A 14,097-nucleotide genomic window follows, 5' to 3' on the forward strand; every position below is an offset into this window, starting at 1 on the left:
TGGTCTTAACTCTTAAATTTAATTTGCTTGAGATTGAGTCGTACCTCAGAAATCCTAAAAATAGAAAGGAGAGAAACACAAACATCATAGTGAAACATTCTGATCACATCTGAAGGTGCATTTGAATAATGTTGGCTTAGCTCCTTTTCAGTGCTGCAGGGAGATCCAAAAGTTTGTGGCTGGCAGACTTATCTCCCATGGATGTACTGCTTTTGAATCAAAGAACTCTCCACGAAGTCAGCTGCTGCCCTTGTCCACTTTGTCAGCTTCTGGCCAAACTTTCCAGAGATGCTTCCCTGCTGGAGCAACCTCAGGGCAGCCTGGGGTGGGAGAGAATTATGCTGAAATAAGAGATGTGTCAGAGTAGTGAGTAAAGTCTTGGAGTAAGGGTAGTGTTTGCAGGGCTGAGGATTCATTCAAAATTGTCACTTTCTTAATCTTTTAATGGAAAATTTATTCAGAGGGTGTCATCAAAGGGCAGGGAGTGGGACTGGCCACTCACTGGAGAAACCCAGCAAAGGTGAGGGTGCTCTTGGAGCTGTAATACTCACTGGTCTGTGTTTTGGAGCCTCCTCACCCCCAGGCATTGCCTGCCTTCTGGTGAGAAGTATGTGAACATACCCTTTCTGCAGGGAAGATGACTACAAGTCAGGGACGGATGTACACACATGAGCTGGCATTTGCTGCCACCCAATGGCAGATGCAGCCCTAGCATTTTTACTGCTTGAGCCTCCCAGGAGGTTCAGGAGGGCAGCACACAAGCAGAGTTTTCTTCTAAGCCTGTGTAATTCTTAATCAGGATTTAGGATTGCATTTTCTCAGTGATCTCTTGCCCATCATGGATATAACACCAACTCCTCTTCAGTAGGAGGCATGTAGGACACTTGGCGCTTTAAAAACAGATGTAACGAAGGGCAAGCTGCTGTGGATCAACAGGAGCTCTGTTGTGGGGTGAGGTGGCCCCTTCTCCCCTCTTCCACACGGCTGCACAGCACAGCCCCGCCTGGCAGAGCTTGCAGTGAACACCCAGCCATTTGCCCACAGTGAGTGAGGGTAGCCATGCAGGGACACCCGAAGTGGACCTGTCAGGTGTCACAACCTGAGATGGTTGCTCTGTGGCTGAAGCAATGTGCCAACAGAGCAGACTGCCAGCAGGGCAGCCAGCTACATCTACGGCAGGGATCTGAAAGCTGGAGAGAGTGCGCAGCTTCACTCTGCGCCAGTGTGAGGTAGAGATGGCAGGGAGAGAAGCAGGATGCAAGAGGCAAATGAGCCTCAGGCCCAGTGCAGGAGAGCTGATGGGCCTGCTCCAGCCTGTGGGGCTCCTACTGACGGTTACACACACAAGGACTCATCTCCTGCCTCCCTCCCGGGGGACCGAGAGGGAGGAATTGTATGTGTGTAGACAGGTGTGGCAGGTTCAGCCAGGACAACTGAGACAGGTGAGCTTTTAATTCGGGCTCTTTCTCAGATTCCCTGTTGAGCTTGAGCTTGTCTACTAATCTTTCACTTGCTGCTGCCAGCAGTGATGTGGGATTTTCATAGGCTTATCTTCCTCTACACAGGTGCTCTGAGGTTGATGTAATAAATATCATAGAAGATGGGGCATCTCACATAATAAGAAAGCAAAAGCTGCAGTGAAGAGCTAAAATGTTAGAATGCCTTCTGCTACCACAGAAATACTGTGACTAGTTCTTAGCTTCTCAAATACCGGCTGCACTCGTGGGCAGTAAGAGCGAGAGGAGAGGCCGAGCCCTTAGCTGAACACTGACAGTTCCCCTGGCTTTTAATAAAGCTCTGTCAGTTTATAATAACTGTAAATCTGTTTGTGTAAAATGTTCTTGGAGGATATTGGGGCAAGCATGCTTGTACAAATGTAGGAAAGAAGACAGACTGGAAATACAGTCCAAGTCTATTCCTTTAGGAGAGGCTGCATGAAAAATGACTTCTAGCAGAAACGCAGCACTAAGTGTCCTGCAAATGCCTCCTTCAAAGAGGTGCTTTTCCAGGATTCTCTTCACAGGCTTGTTTTTGCCATAGGTTCTGCAGTATCTTGGTCTGGATGTGACTGAGGAGAAGAAGAGGCAGTTACGGCAAAGTTTGACAACAGACTCGCAGGGAACAGTGGCCTATGGAGGTGAGCAGGCAGTTCTGCGCGTGTAACGGGGCCCCTTTCACCTTTTATGCAGCTTTGCTGACAGCTGGGAAAGACGAGCTGCATCTGCTGAAAGGTGGCAGGTATGATAACTGTCTGGCTGGGCACTGATGCGGCTTCCAAACAGTTAAGAACCAGTCACAAAAAGGAAAAAGTGCCTTTGGTAGAAGCAGGTATAAAATGAGAATAAGAGAAGGTAGTTGTAAGGACTCTTTTTACTTAAATCCTCAGCTTGCCTCCCAAGAACTAGCTAGGAAGTACTTGGAAAAGGAAGGCCTTCTCTGTCCTGGAACGTTACCTGTTCCCTGGAAGCCTGTGCTTTTCACTAATGTCCCCCATCAGATAGAACAGGATTGCAAAGTGCATTGCCTATTATATTTGGCTTTTTCATGCAGAGCTAGTGATGGATACAGAACCTTATGCCTCTCTCAGGTGACTGTGTTTATGATTGGTGGCAACGGAAATAAAATGATTAGAGGTATTTGGCAAATCTGCTCTTCCTGAAAGGCTCAGTGCTGCTGCATTTCCTACGGAGATGTGGCACAGAGTTGAGCACTGGAAGGGCTAGGGCCCATTTCACACGAGCTATGTAGGGTCTGGTCTGCCCCACCCACCCTCTTGCACTCTGCTGTTCTCCGCAGTGTCTGAGAGCAACAAGAATCTTGATTCTAAGTGTTGTCAATTTAACACCTTTTCTAAGTGCTAAAGTCCTTGATTTAGTTTTATTTAATTCCAACTTGAGAAATGTCAGCAATCAGGTTGGTGAAACGTGTGTCATCAAAATCTTTTGTCAGAAATTTTGTTTTGGATAAAAAAAAATCAGAACTTTTAGGAACATATTACTGGTTTTTGTTTTCTTTTTTTAAGTTTCTTTTTTCAATTCAGTAACTTTGCAGTATTAAAAACTAGTCTGGTAATGATTGTTAACAATTTATTTTAGCTTTATTTAGCTAAACCTGATCAGCTTGGCAGTCGATGAATTTCATGAAGATCTGTGGCATTTTCTCCTGAACACATACAGCATGCTTTTCACTTTTGGCCATGTAACAACTCTGATTCTTTCTCATAGATTTTCTCCAAGCACTCGGGGATCTAATGCGGGATGAGCTGGATGAGGCCGGCCTTGATTCCAGCTCAGTGCTCTTCAGTCAACATGAAGTAGCCAGTTTGCTGGATACATCTGCTTTTCACTCTTTGGTCAGTTAAAGTCAAATGTTCCTCGACTTCCTCTTCCAGTCCAGCTGCAGGCTGACTTGCCTCCAAAGCTCTCCTTAAAACTAAGATTTCTGTATGTCTGTCTACAAACTGACAAGCAGCTGACGTGAGGCCAAAAAGTTCTGTTACAGACTTCTGGGCCGCACAGCGGCTGCAGGAGTGGACGTACAGAATCAGTCACAATGCTACTGCTCTTGATACATAAATTCATAACTGTCTGAGAAGGGAAAAGGTAAATTTTCATTTTCTAATTGTCCTTGAGTTATAAGGAAAAGGGAGAATTCCAGTCATTAATCATTCAGATTGCAGGAAATTCTTTAAAGACCTCAGACTCCTTATTTTTATAGGTAAACATCTATGGGATGATGTGAAGGAAGCAGCCTAATGCCACTCAGTGATGTAGAAGGAAAATTAGCCGTAGTTAATCAATTCCAACTAATTTCATTTGGCTCACAAAATGAAATGCGCTGTAGCACAGCTATTCCAGGTGTGTCATGGATCAAAGACAGAAATCCTATGGGAGGAGAAAAATTGGATTAATGTGACATTTGGTCTGTTTTGTAAAAAATGGAAACTCTTTCAAAGGGATCTTGATTAATCGTTATGCTGGGCATGGAAAACAACATGCCTGCAATATAACCACATGCGCTTGGGAAAGAGCATAAATGGTGCTTATTTGCTGTCTGACCCTCTGCCTTCCAGACTTTTGACTCTCTCAACTGTAATGGCAATGAGGAAGTGGAGCAGCTGCAGCTGGAAATGACAGATCTGCGGCAAGAAGTCCGAAGGCTAAAGGTGGAACCTCTCATTTGAGCCGATTTTGTGGCTGGTGCCTTCTGCTGTAACTCAGTGTAGTCATGTGCGGGAATAGTCTGTGCAGCTTGTCTCTCTCAAGTCAGCACTTTGCATTCTGTGCAATCTTTGGTACAAAGAACACTCTCAGGCTCTGCTCTCTTTAACTGGAGCTCCTCGTGCCCTCTGGCTCTCTTGTGCACTCTCGTTCAAATGACAACCTATTTGCGTTGAAAGTATACAGTCACTTTTTTAACAGAGTAAATTGTACTTTTTAAATAGAAAAGCATGTTACACAAATCAAATTTGTGACTAGTAGGAATACCACCTGGGGTCCCCATCTGACCCACAGCATGGCTCTTAGGGCCTCGGGGGAATTTTGCATGCATGCAGGTCATAGCCCACAGACCACTGCTTACAGTGTGACAGAGCATGTGACTTCTATTGTAAAATAGTGCTCGGGGCGGGGGGTAGAGGGGGGTAAGAGTCAAAGTACCAGAGAATGTCCTATCACTGCTTTCTAATCCAGTGAAAATATTTTCTCTAGTCTCTCCTGAAAGAGGTAGAGAACAGTAAGAAGTCAATGGAAGATGAACTTCAGAGACTGAACCAGGTTGGTGAACAGCTCATTCATGAGTCACACTTCTTACTTCAGTGTCCTCAGGTTCCCCTGGCCTACAATAAAAAAAAATAAACCATGGAGGCTCTTCCCCCATACATCCAAGCCTGCAGCTAGGACACAGTCACCACCCATGGCACAGTCGCAGTTCTTTCTGATCATGTGTTTTGGGGCAGAGCCAGCGCTCCAGCTGGGGTTTGGGATCTGACTGCAGGTGGCTTTCTGCACCTAAGTCTCTAGAAGAAGAGCCTGAGCCCCAAGATCTCCCATACTCAGTAACCAAACAATGCTTGTTTGCCATGGATAGGGGCCTCAGTCTCCAGAGGAAACAAAGCTACAGTGTGACAGTGTTACTGTGATCAAGACTTTTTAAGGTGCTCTGGGAGACACAAGTATTTCTGAGTTCTAGCCATTGCTGCACTGACACGGAGGGATGCCAACGATGTGTTTAGCGTGCAGAAGTCTGAGAAAAAGGCAGCCACTAGTGCTGGGACAGGGCCTAGGAAGGCTGTTTGGGTGGTTCTGGCGCTGGTGGCTGAAGGGAAGCAGTGCAGTACATTAAATTAACCAGAACTCCTTGCTGGTTGCAGAAAGCACTGGGCTTCCTCTCTGAGAACCGGACCCTGCACAGCAAGCTGCAGATGGCAGAGGTTGTGCAGAGACAGGCTCACAGTGCAGAGCAGGACTATGAGGAAGTGATCCACTTGCTGGAAGCTGAAATTGCTGAACTGAAGATGGAGCTGGCAGGGAAGAGAGCAAAACATGTCTCTGAAATAGAGGTAATGCAACCCCAGAGCCTGCAAGGGGAATAAACAGACTAGGGAAAAAAAAGAACCTCCTGATCCCTTTTCTTCTCTTGCCCCCCACCACCGCTACCTTCCTTTTTACACAGAAAAATGAGTTGCATCACTTACTGATCCTTGTATACCACAACAAGGCCAGTGTGGTCTTTTTTTGCTGTGTACAAGGCCAGCGTGGTGTTTGTGTGTGTTGTAATTTGTATGATTTCCATTGTGCATTCCAAAAGGAGACCCTTCCCTAAAAAAGAGACCGACTCCAGCTAAAACTTTTCCTGTGACCACTGCTCCCTGCCACACTCTTGACATCCACAGACACCCTACTTAAACTCGCCTTTTTTTTTTTTTTTTTCCTTTGGCTACCCCTCTCAGCAAAACCTCATTACAATGCGAAGCCTGGAATGAGGTGTTAAAGGAAAGGCACATAGGAAATCTTATGGTTCTCACTAGCTCTGGCTGGTTTGGGAAATTATGTTACCCTGGAAGACTGACCATGTTATTCTGTTCCTAGCACATGACTTGGTCTAAGTCGATATTTCCAAAAGCCAGGACTGTAGTGTCATAACCACCTTTCTCTTCTATCTCAGGGGGACATTTTGGAACTGAAAAGGCAGTTGTCCCTGGCTGATGGCCAGTTACGAAAATCGGAAGTCTCACGGAAGCGTCTGGAGATCTGCAATAGGAAGCTGCTCTTGTTTGTGCAGGTAAAGTGCTGAACTGCCACCTGGGCTGACTGGCACCACCCTGTCTTGTTGCTTCAGAGTTATTTTGCAAGTCCAAATCATTTCCTGGTCCATAAGCACGAGCTAATTTTCTTCAATATCATTCTAAAAAGACTGTTGGTTAGGAGAAACTCTTTGGGAATGAACTCATATACATAAAAGCTGTGTAAACACAGTGGTTCGTTATTTTCCCTGTGTGATTCCTGTTGTTCTGCTGTCTAAGAAGAGAGAGTCCCTGCTCACCGGTCCTCTTCAGCACAGCTACTAGGGCTGAAGCTCATTCAGAAATTCTGTTGGACCTGGTCTAACTTGTGTTTTAACCTTCCCTTTGTGTAACTGGACTGTTGCTTTTCTGACTGTACAGCTAATGCAAACTTGAAGAGCAGTTTGCTTTTTTTAGCATGTGGTTCTCTTCCCCCCCCCCCATCCCATTTTCTGTGCAATGCACACATCTAATTGCATCACCGCTTTAATTGATTGTTCTTCCACTTTGTTACCTGTATTGGGAATAGAGGCTTGTGTAATTAGTAAACTGGTCAGCATGGGAAGCACTACTATTCCGTATATCTGCTACAGTTGGTATTAGCCTATCTCAGGAGCTCTTGAAATCAATAGGAAACAGTGGAATGAAAGGAAATATAGATGCTATGTCCTCTGCTTTGGTGAGGAAAGAATTAAAATACCTCTAGAACTGCAGCACTAGGTACTGGTACACAAGCAGCTTGGTGCTAGAATTTAGAAATGGATTTGACTTTACTCTGTGGTCAAACATCATAGGTTTTGACCCCTGGAGCAAAATATGTTCTTTTGTATGTCCCTTAGTATGTTAGAGAATTCACAATCCATGCATGGTAATAAGAGATAACATTAACATGTGCAGGCACAATCAGAAACCTGGCATTGTTAGTAATTTTGATCATGGGCTCACTGAAATGTAACCTGCAAAACTGTTCTTTGGAAGCATGCTTTTATGCTGCATCCGGTATATTTTAGTGTTGATATTAATATATGTGTCTATATTGCATAGACTGGGAATATTGCCTGTGTTGCCTTGAGATATTAGCTTCAAGGGCAACAAATACGCACAAGCTGATTACTGTTGGATTAAATCTGATCACTAGCAAAAACCCATGGGGTTTGTTCTCAGGTATTATTTATTTTTACAAGTTTGAAACCTTTTACCCTTTTTGTTTTGTGGCAGAATGTTCACAAGGTCCTGAGCACATCCAGTCATTTGCCAGATGAGAAAAGGTAGGAGTCAGCTTCTTAGAATTGTGAACAGGAACATGAAATGCCCCTTTTTTGACCTTTCTTAAGGGAAGGTGATCCCCACACTTTTTACTCAGTTTCTAATCATAATGTCCCTTTGGAATTGAAATTGTTGTGAAAAGATGATCAAGAGGCTATTGGTGGACTGGTACTCAAAAGGTTTGGCTTCTGTTTCAGACTTTTTCTCAACATTGTAAGTGAAACACTTCTCTGGTTAAGTTGATCTTGTTAGCAGAGATCCTGAGCAGGTCGAGTCAAAGCAGCAGAGCTGGGACCCACTTGCCTTTTCCTAATGTTTGCCAGTTTTTGACTTTAGAACCTGGTCCTTTTCTAACAGTAGTTACAGAAGCTGATAGTGAGTGTGCAAGTAAAGAGCATACATGACTCAAGTGTGTAACTGGTTACAGAAATACAGGCTTTTGGACTCCCCTCCAATCTAAACCTACCTCCTATCACTTGGGAAAAAAATGTATCGGAACTCTATCAGAACTATTTTTTAACTGAAGAACAGATTGAAAGGTCACTGTCTCCCTCATAACAGACCCTTAAGAGAACCAGGTTTTTAAGAATGATGGTAAGAGGAAACAGACTTTAAATTTCCAATGTGGTTATTTCTCAGATAGTGAAGGAAAACATTTCTGAGAAATTCAAAAGAATACTTTGATAGTATAATCATTTGTCTGTAACACAACAATGCAAATATGTCAAAAAGAGCATCTCTTGTGATTATGAGAGATGAAATCCATTCTGAATGAAAGTTGTAATTAACATAGAATGTCCTTTATGAGAGACTGGCCAGGACTTTCAATGATCATTTAATAATAGAAGTATTGATGACACTTTCCATATTTGTAAGAGCCAACAGTGAAACAGAAGAGGATAAAACAGATGCAGTCTCAGATACATCTCTTCCATCTTCAGATCTTGTTGACCTTTTGCTATCAGAAGCTAAAGAACTGTTAGCACCAATCCTCTCCAACAAGGATGGTAAGCACTAAATTAACTAGAGCAGCCTGAACCTGAGGAAGTCTCAAAGTTGTCTATTGTTAGTGTTATTTTCAGTTTCCACTACCTTCCATATTTGCTTGCTATAGCTATTATGACTCCAATAAATGGATGTGATTCTCATAGGCCACATGAGATGTAATTTACACTCCACATACTCACGTGACTCATCTTTGAATCTGACATGCAAACATATAGTGTTTGACTTGTGCTCAGGGCCACAAGAAAGGCATTTATCCAGAAAAGAAACTAACAGGAAGGAGGAGGGTTTCACAGAGTCATAGAAATGCTGGTTGAAGGGGATCACTGGAGATCCAGTCTTCTGCTCCAGGTAGGATTACTGCCCACACTAGATGAGGTTAGTGCTGGCTTTGTCCAGCAAAGTCTTGAAAATCTCCAAGGTTGAAGATCCACAGCCTCTCTGGATAATGTCTTCCAGAGCTGCATTATGCTCCATGTAAAGGAGTTTTTTCTAATGTCAGCTCTGAACTCCCCAAGGTTCAATTTGTGGCCATTGCCCCCAGTTACATTCTCTGCCACTGTCTAGAAGAGTTTGGCTCTGACATCTTTGTAATTATCCTTGAACTGGTAACGAGTGCTGCTAGATTGCCTCTTAGTCTCATCTTTGCCAGGCTAAATAAGCCCAGCTCCCTTAGTTTCTCCTCAGGTTACATGCTGTACGTTTCCCTTTGCTGGACCTTGTCCAGTTGCTCAATAGCCTTGAACCAGGGACCTGAAACTTGATACAGTGTTCGAGATATGACTACACCAATGCTGAGGGGAATAGTAATTTCTCTATTTCCTTGGCATACAAGTCTGTCAGCCCAGACTCCCTTCCACTCACATGTCTGTGGGTGGGAGGAAATGAGAGAAAATGAATCTATCTCTGTGAGAGTCTTAAGTTTCCCAGTTTTGGATTTTGAGCTTAGCCTGTGGGCTGCAAACTTCTCTTGGCAGCAGTTGTTTGACCCCGCTTGTCTCTTTCCATGCAAAGGAAGAGTTTATGATCCTCCTTGTCATGGTCAGGTGAGCACACAGTCCCAAATATGTGTTAAGTCTTTGCTCTTCGATACCATTCACCAGTTGAACATACTGCCATGACATTCTTGTGCTGCAGTCCCACATTGCCTTCCTCAAAGCACAACACACAGAAAATAACTGTTGTTCTTAAGGAGTACTACTGATATATGAATTTGTCAGTGTTTCCAGAGTCCCTATATCACTTAAACATGCATTTCCTGTGATATAGCAGTGCTGCATGTATTAGGGATGTTTTCTAAGCCTTCACTTACACTTGGTTCTGTGCTTACATTTGCAGCTTTGCCATGTGACTGGGACCAGTGCCTGCCTACTGAAGGAATCTCAAATTACAAGGAGTAGGTGTCAAGACTGCCTTGGTCTGTAACTTTGACAATTTATATAATAAACTCCTGATTTTATTAATCAAAAATTTCCTTGACAGCTCTTAACCATATAATCTAGTAGATGTCTTCAGATGATCATGTCAGGGAAAGAGACAGCAAGACTCTTTTGCTGTCTTAGTAGACAGCAAAACCCTTCCTGCCCAGCACAATGAAGTATAGTGTGAATTCCTGGATCTTTTTGCTTAGTTCATTTTGTTTTTATTTTTCTAAGATGTGCTTTTATCCTTTGGGCCAGATTGGAACTTATGTTTCCATGGCTAGTCTAACAGACATTCTTCTAGACCATTATGGAGTTCAGACCGTGGGAAAAATCCTCATTAAATGTGTTAATATATAATGGAACCAAGATGCTGTGCAGTCCCAGTCAAGGATAGTAGGACAGTCATGGCTCCACTTGGGTCTTCATTCTCTTCATTCACATAAAAGACTTTAGGAAAATTCTTATGCTAAACAGAACCAGCCTAAAGGGCTTTTTTTTTTTAGACCTAAATGTCTAATACTGCAGCATTAGTTGACCACTTTTACCGAACCTTAATGGCATTTTCAAACAAAACAAACGCTTAATGTCAAGTACAGTAAATAGCCATGCAAGAATTGAGGCCTCCCCTTTTCCTTCCTTAATAACAAATCTTGTCTTCTTGTCATCTTTGTGCTTTTTCCAAACTATGTATTCTTCATTTGCAGCCATCTTCATCAAAAGACCACGTGGCCCCCTCCCTCAAGCCAGAACAAGAATGATGAGCCAGAGCCACTGAGTCCAACGAACAAATCTCCTGAGAAGCCTACATAAATCTCCCACAACTTTCTCGTGCTCAGAACTATGCATATTCATAACCCAGCTGCTCTGCTGGGAGATGGAAAGGACACACAACTGGTGGCTCAGCTTCAAGGCAATCAGAGAGGGAAACAAGCTTTCTAACAAGAGACTGATTCTTCCTGAACAGCCACTGAAGACTTTCAGTAACCTCCCCTGCATGTCTACCTCTCAGTTATCGTACAAGGCTACTTTCTCTTGGTTTTGCAGCTTTATAGGAAGCATGTTTTCAAGTGGATACAAATGCCTGGATTTCACTGTCAGCCTTTTAGAGCTTGTATCCTGAACTTACCAATGGACTTGGGGGGGTCTCAAGCAGATTCCTTTTGGTATTTCGTATGAAAAACCAAAGTACATTTAGTGACTATAATAAAACCACTTTAATCTGTAGTGTCCAAGGTGTTTTGGGATAGGTACTTTTTTTTTCTTTTTTTCTTTGTTTTTGTTATAGCTTATCCCAGCTCTAATGTTTGACATGGCAAGCACCATCCCAGCTATCCCTTGGAGAAAGGGGCCAGAGACAGCCATGCGCTACCAATGACGTGGTATTACTACGCACCGAACGGTCTTTGGAAAACAACAGAGGGCACAGTGAACGTATTTAAATAGAGGCCCAAGGTGTCATCTGGAAATTAGATACACAGGATGCAAGATTGTATGTGGTTAACAATGAACATGGTAGAGATCTGAGATGAATGTGAGGTCTGGAAAATAAAATGAGAACTGCTTACAGGGTCTTTGCTTTCTGAACCGGGTTATCATTGCAATTGCAATTCATCTTATTCTGGCAGCTAGCAGTAAGATGCATTGAGATGTTACAGGAAAATGGTGTATATTCTAGCTTTCACCCAGAACTTGGTGTTACTACTTCAAATGTCTTCATGAGAGTTCAAAGCAAGTGGATCCTTTATATGCTAAAATAAAAGCCTAGGAAGACTCCTGGCAATAGCTAATATTTACTATATTTAAATCTTACTTAAATTATGCTGCTAAAATATTAGTTACATGGTGGAATTTCACAGCTGGTGTGAAATTTAATTTCATAGCTCACAGTAAATTAAAATTCTTTGAATACATTTCTCTGAATATAAATTAAAGGACTTTTAAAGGAAACATAATTTTTTGGAACATTCATGAGGAATTCTCCCAGGAAAAAGATACTTTAAAAAATATTAATCTTTTGGGGGATGCCATATGGTTAATCATTTTCTCCCCAGTGCTGTTTCAAAGGAATGATGGTACTTACTGATGTTGCTTGTGAGTTTAGTCATATGGCTTCATTCTCATCTCATGTGTTATATAGACAGGGAAAAGCTGCAAGACAACAGGAAAGAAAAGTGCACGGAGCAAAATTCAGTCTCACCAGTTTGGCCTACTCTGTCCCTTTAAAAACCTCCCAGTTCCCCTGGGGTTAGTATGGCAATGCCAACCTGCCAGTAGTAATGTGTTTTTAAAAGCCTTCAGCCAGAAGTGTTCCATCCTAGGAAGACATCTAAGAGCTTTTGCTCCCCGCAGTAGCCAGACAATATTACAAAGAAGATTTTGGGAAGTAGCAGGTCTTCAGATAGAGTGTTACATATACCTAGAAGCATCTGAGAAACCTAATAGAAAAGAGAGAACTTATGGGGAAAGGGGACCAATTTAGGTCTAATTCTGTTCTGGTGGAAGTTAACTGGAGTTTTGCTAATGACTCCAGCAACTATGGAATTATATTAGTATATCTCTATTGAACTCCACTCCTCTGAGTGCTGGAGCAGTACAGCCTAATAGGGTCTGTCCTGTACTGGGGATCAGATACATGACCTGAAAGGGAATGCTATCAAGCGATTTGTCTTTACGTGTCTAAGAAAGAAGGTTTTTGTACAAAAGTATTGCAGTGTGCGAATGACTCATTGAAACAAGCCTGACAAAGCACAAATGTTATGCAGGTGAGGCAAACACATGGCAAAGGGTGGAAACAACCAGTTGCTGACCGAGGGCCGCTGTATTTTGTGTATCCTGAGCTGTCTGCCAGAAAATGAGCTGTTAAGATTTAAAAAGCCTAGACAATCCTGTGTTCTTGGCATACTAGCAACCTCTGTGGAAAAGAAAGCATTCAGGTTGCTACTAGCCGGAACATCAAGTGTTGCATACATTTTGCTTTTCAAAGCAGTCAAATTTTTTAGCTTGTTTACATTATTTTTCTTAGTATCATATTAAACTCATAATGTTCCTTTTACCATTGCTTAGAACACAGAAAACTTTCCATTTCCTATTAACAGCATTGTTGTTAACTGTTACCTTTTCAGAGAAATGTTGAAAGCTAAGGTATGATCAGAATTGTGCTCCTGGAGGTGCTGCAGATTTTGGTGACCTAGAATAACAAATCTATGTCATCATTTACTCCTAAGCATATGGATTTAGGCAGAACAGAGCTAGTCACAAAAGGACATCTTCCCATAGAGCTACCAAGAGGCAAAAAGGAACAAACAGCACAGAAAGAAAAATCAGAGAACATGGTATTTAGGCAGAGCACATTTTATTTACACAGGACCTGTCTCGCACTCATAAAGAGCTAAATTCTATCATCATTTGCAATATCATAATTTGCTGGTGGACTTCTGGAGATCTGCTGCTGTTGCAATGGGTTTTATCTCTGTAAGTGGGCCCCAGAATGTCCTAACAGAAAGAAAAAGAAGTATTTCTGATAAAAATGAGAGTCTTGGATGGTATTAGATCTCACTGAGTGATTAATATGGAAAATGGCAAATATCTATGAGCCACAAGGGAAAATGGAAACTATGCCAGTAAATGGGTGTAAGGGACTGTGTTCAACATGTTGCATGTGTATAAAACTCATGACAATGCATTTAAAGAACATCAGTGTGGTCAGCTGCTCGCTTGGAATTTTTGAGTGTAAAGTAACATTGACCTGATGCTTTTATTTTGCATTTTTTTTAAGCAAGGCAGAAATTAATTTCTCGCCTGTTGGTGGGTCAGAGGGTGGAAATCCTTTTCCTTTAAGGAAATAAACTAAAACAAGATAGGAATATTGAACTACTTTAACATATGCAAAAAAGGGAAGCTTGGGCAGGTAGCCACCTAGGCATTATCTTGAAAGGTGAATGTAGCAGAGAGCCATTAGCACTGTTTATCTGCAGTCTGATGAGTAAGGTAACCAAATCTGCTGAAAGACGTGCTGGACTGGCGCTCATTAGATCTACATTTCCATCTCTGCCAGTGATCTCTGCCATTTCACTGTGTGACCTTGGGCAGCATGCTTCATCTCAGTTTTGCACAAGAAAA

The 14,097-nt window shown here is 42.5% G+C and overlaps 1 protein-coding gene across 1 annotated transcript in view; it reads left to right on the forward strand.

Annotated features, from left to right (window-relative positions):
- Window positions 1–10,800, forward strand: part of LOC134147384 (syntaxin-binding protein 4-like) — a 37,504-nt gene extending 26,704 nt beyond the window's left edge. The window contains exons 12-21 of the mRNA XM_062588488.1: window positions 2,041–2,137; window positions 3,225–3,352; window positions 4,073–4,165; window positions 4,710–4,775; window positions 5,372–5,560; window positions 6,166–6,282; window positions 7,502–7,551; window positions 8,426–8,556; window positions 9,893–9,950; window positions 10,683–10,800. Coding sequence (XP_062444472.1) covers window positions 2,041–2,137; window positions 3,225–3,352; window positions 4,073–4,165; window positions 4,710–4,775; window positions 5,372–5,560; window positions 6,166–6,282; window positions 7,502–7,551; window positions 8,426–8,556; window positions 9,893–9,950; window positions 10,683–10,788 — 1,035 coding nt within the window. The 3' untranslated portion in view covers window positions 10,789–10,800. The remainder of the gene's footprint in view (window positions 1–2,040; window positions 2,138–3,224; window positions 3,353–4,072; window positions 4,166–4,709; window positions 4,776–5,371; window positions 5,561–6,165; window positions 6,283–7,501; window positions 7,552–8,425; window positions 8,557–9,892; window positions 9,951–10,682) is intronic.
- The last annotated feature ends 3,297 nt before the right edge of the window (window positions 10,801–14,097 follow it).

The sequence above is a fragment of the Rhea pennata genome, chromosome 15 (assembly GCF_028389875.1).
Source record: "Rhea pennata isolate bPtePen1 chromosome 15, bPtePen1.pri, whole genome shotgun sequence".
In the NCBI taxonomy this organism is placed as follows: Eukaryota; Metazoa; Chordata; class Aves; order Rheiformes; family Rheidae; genus Rhea; species Rhea pennata.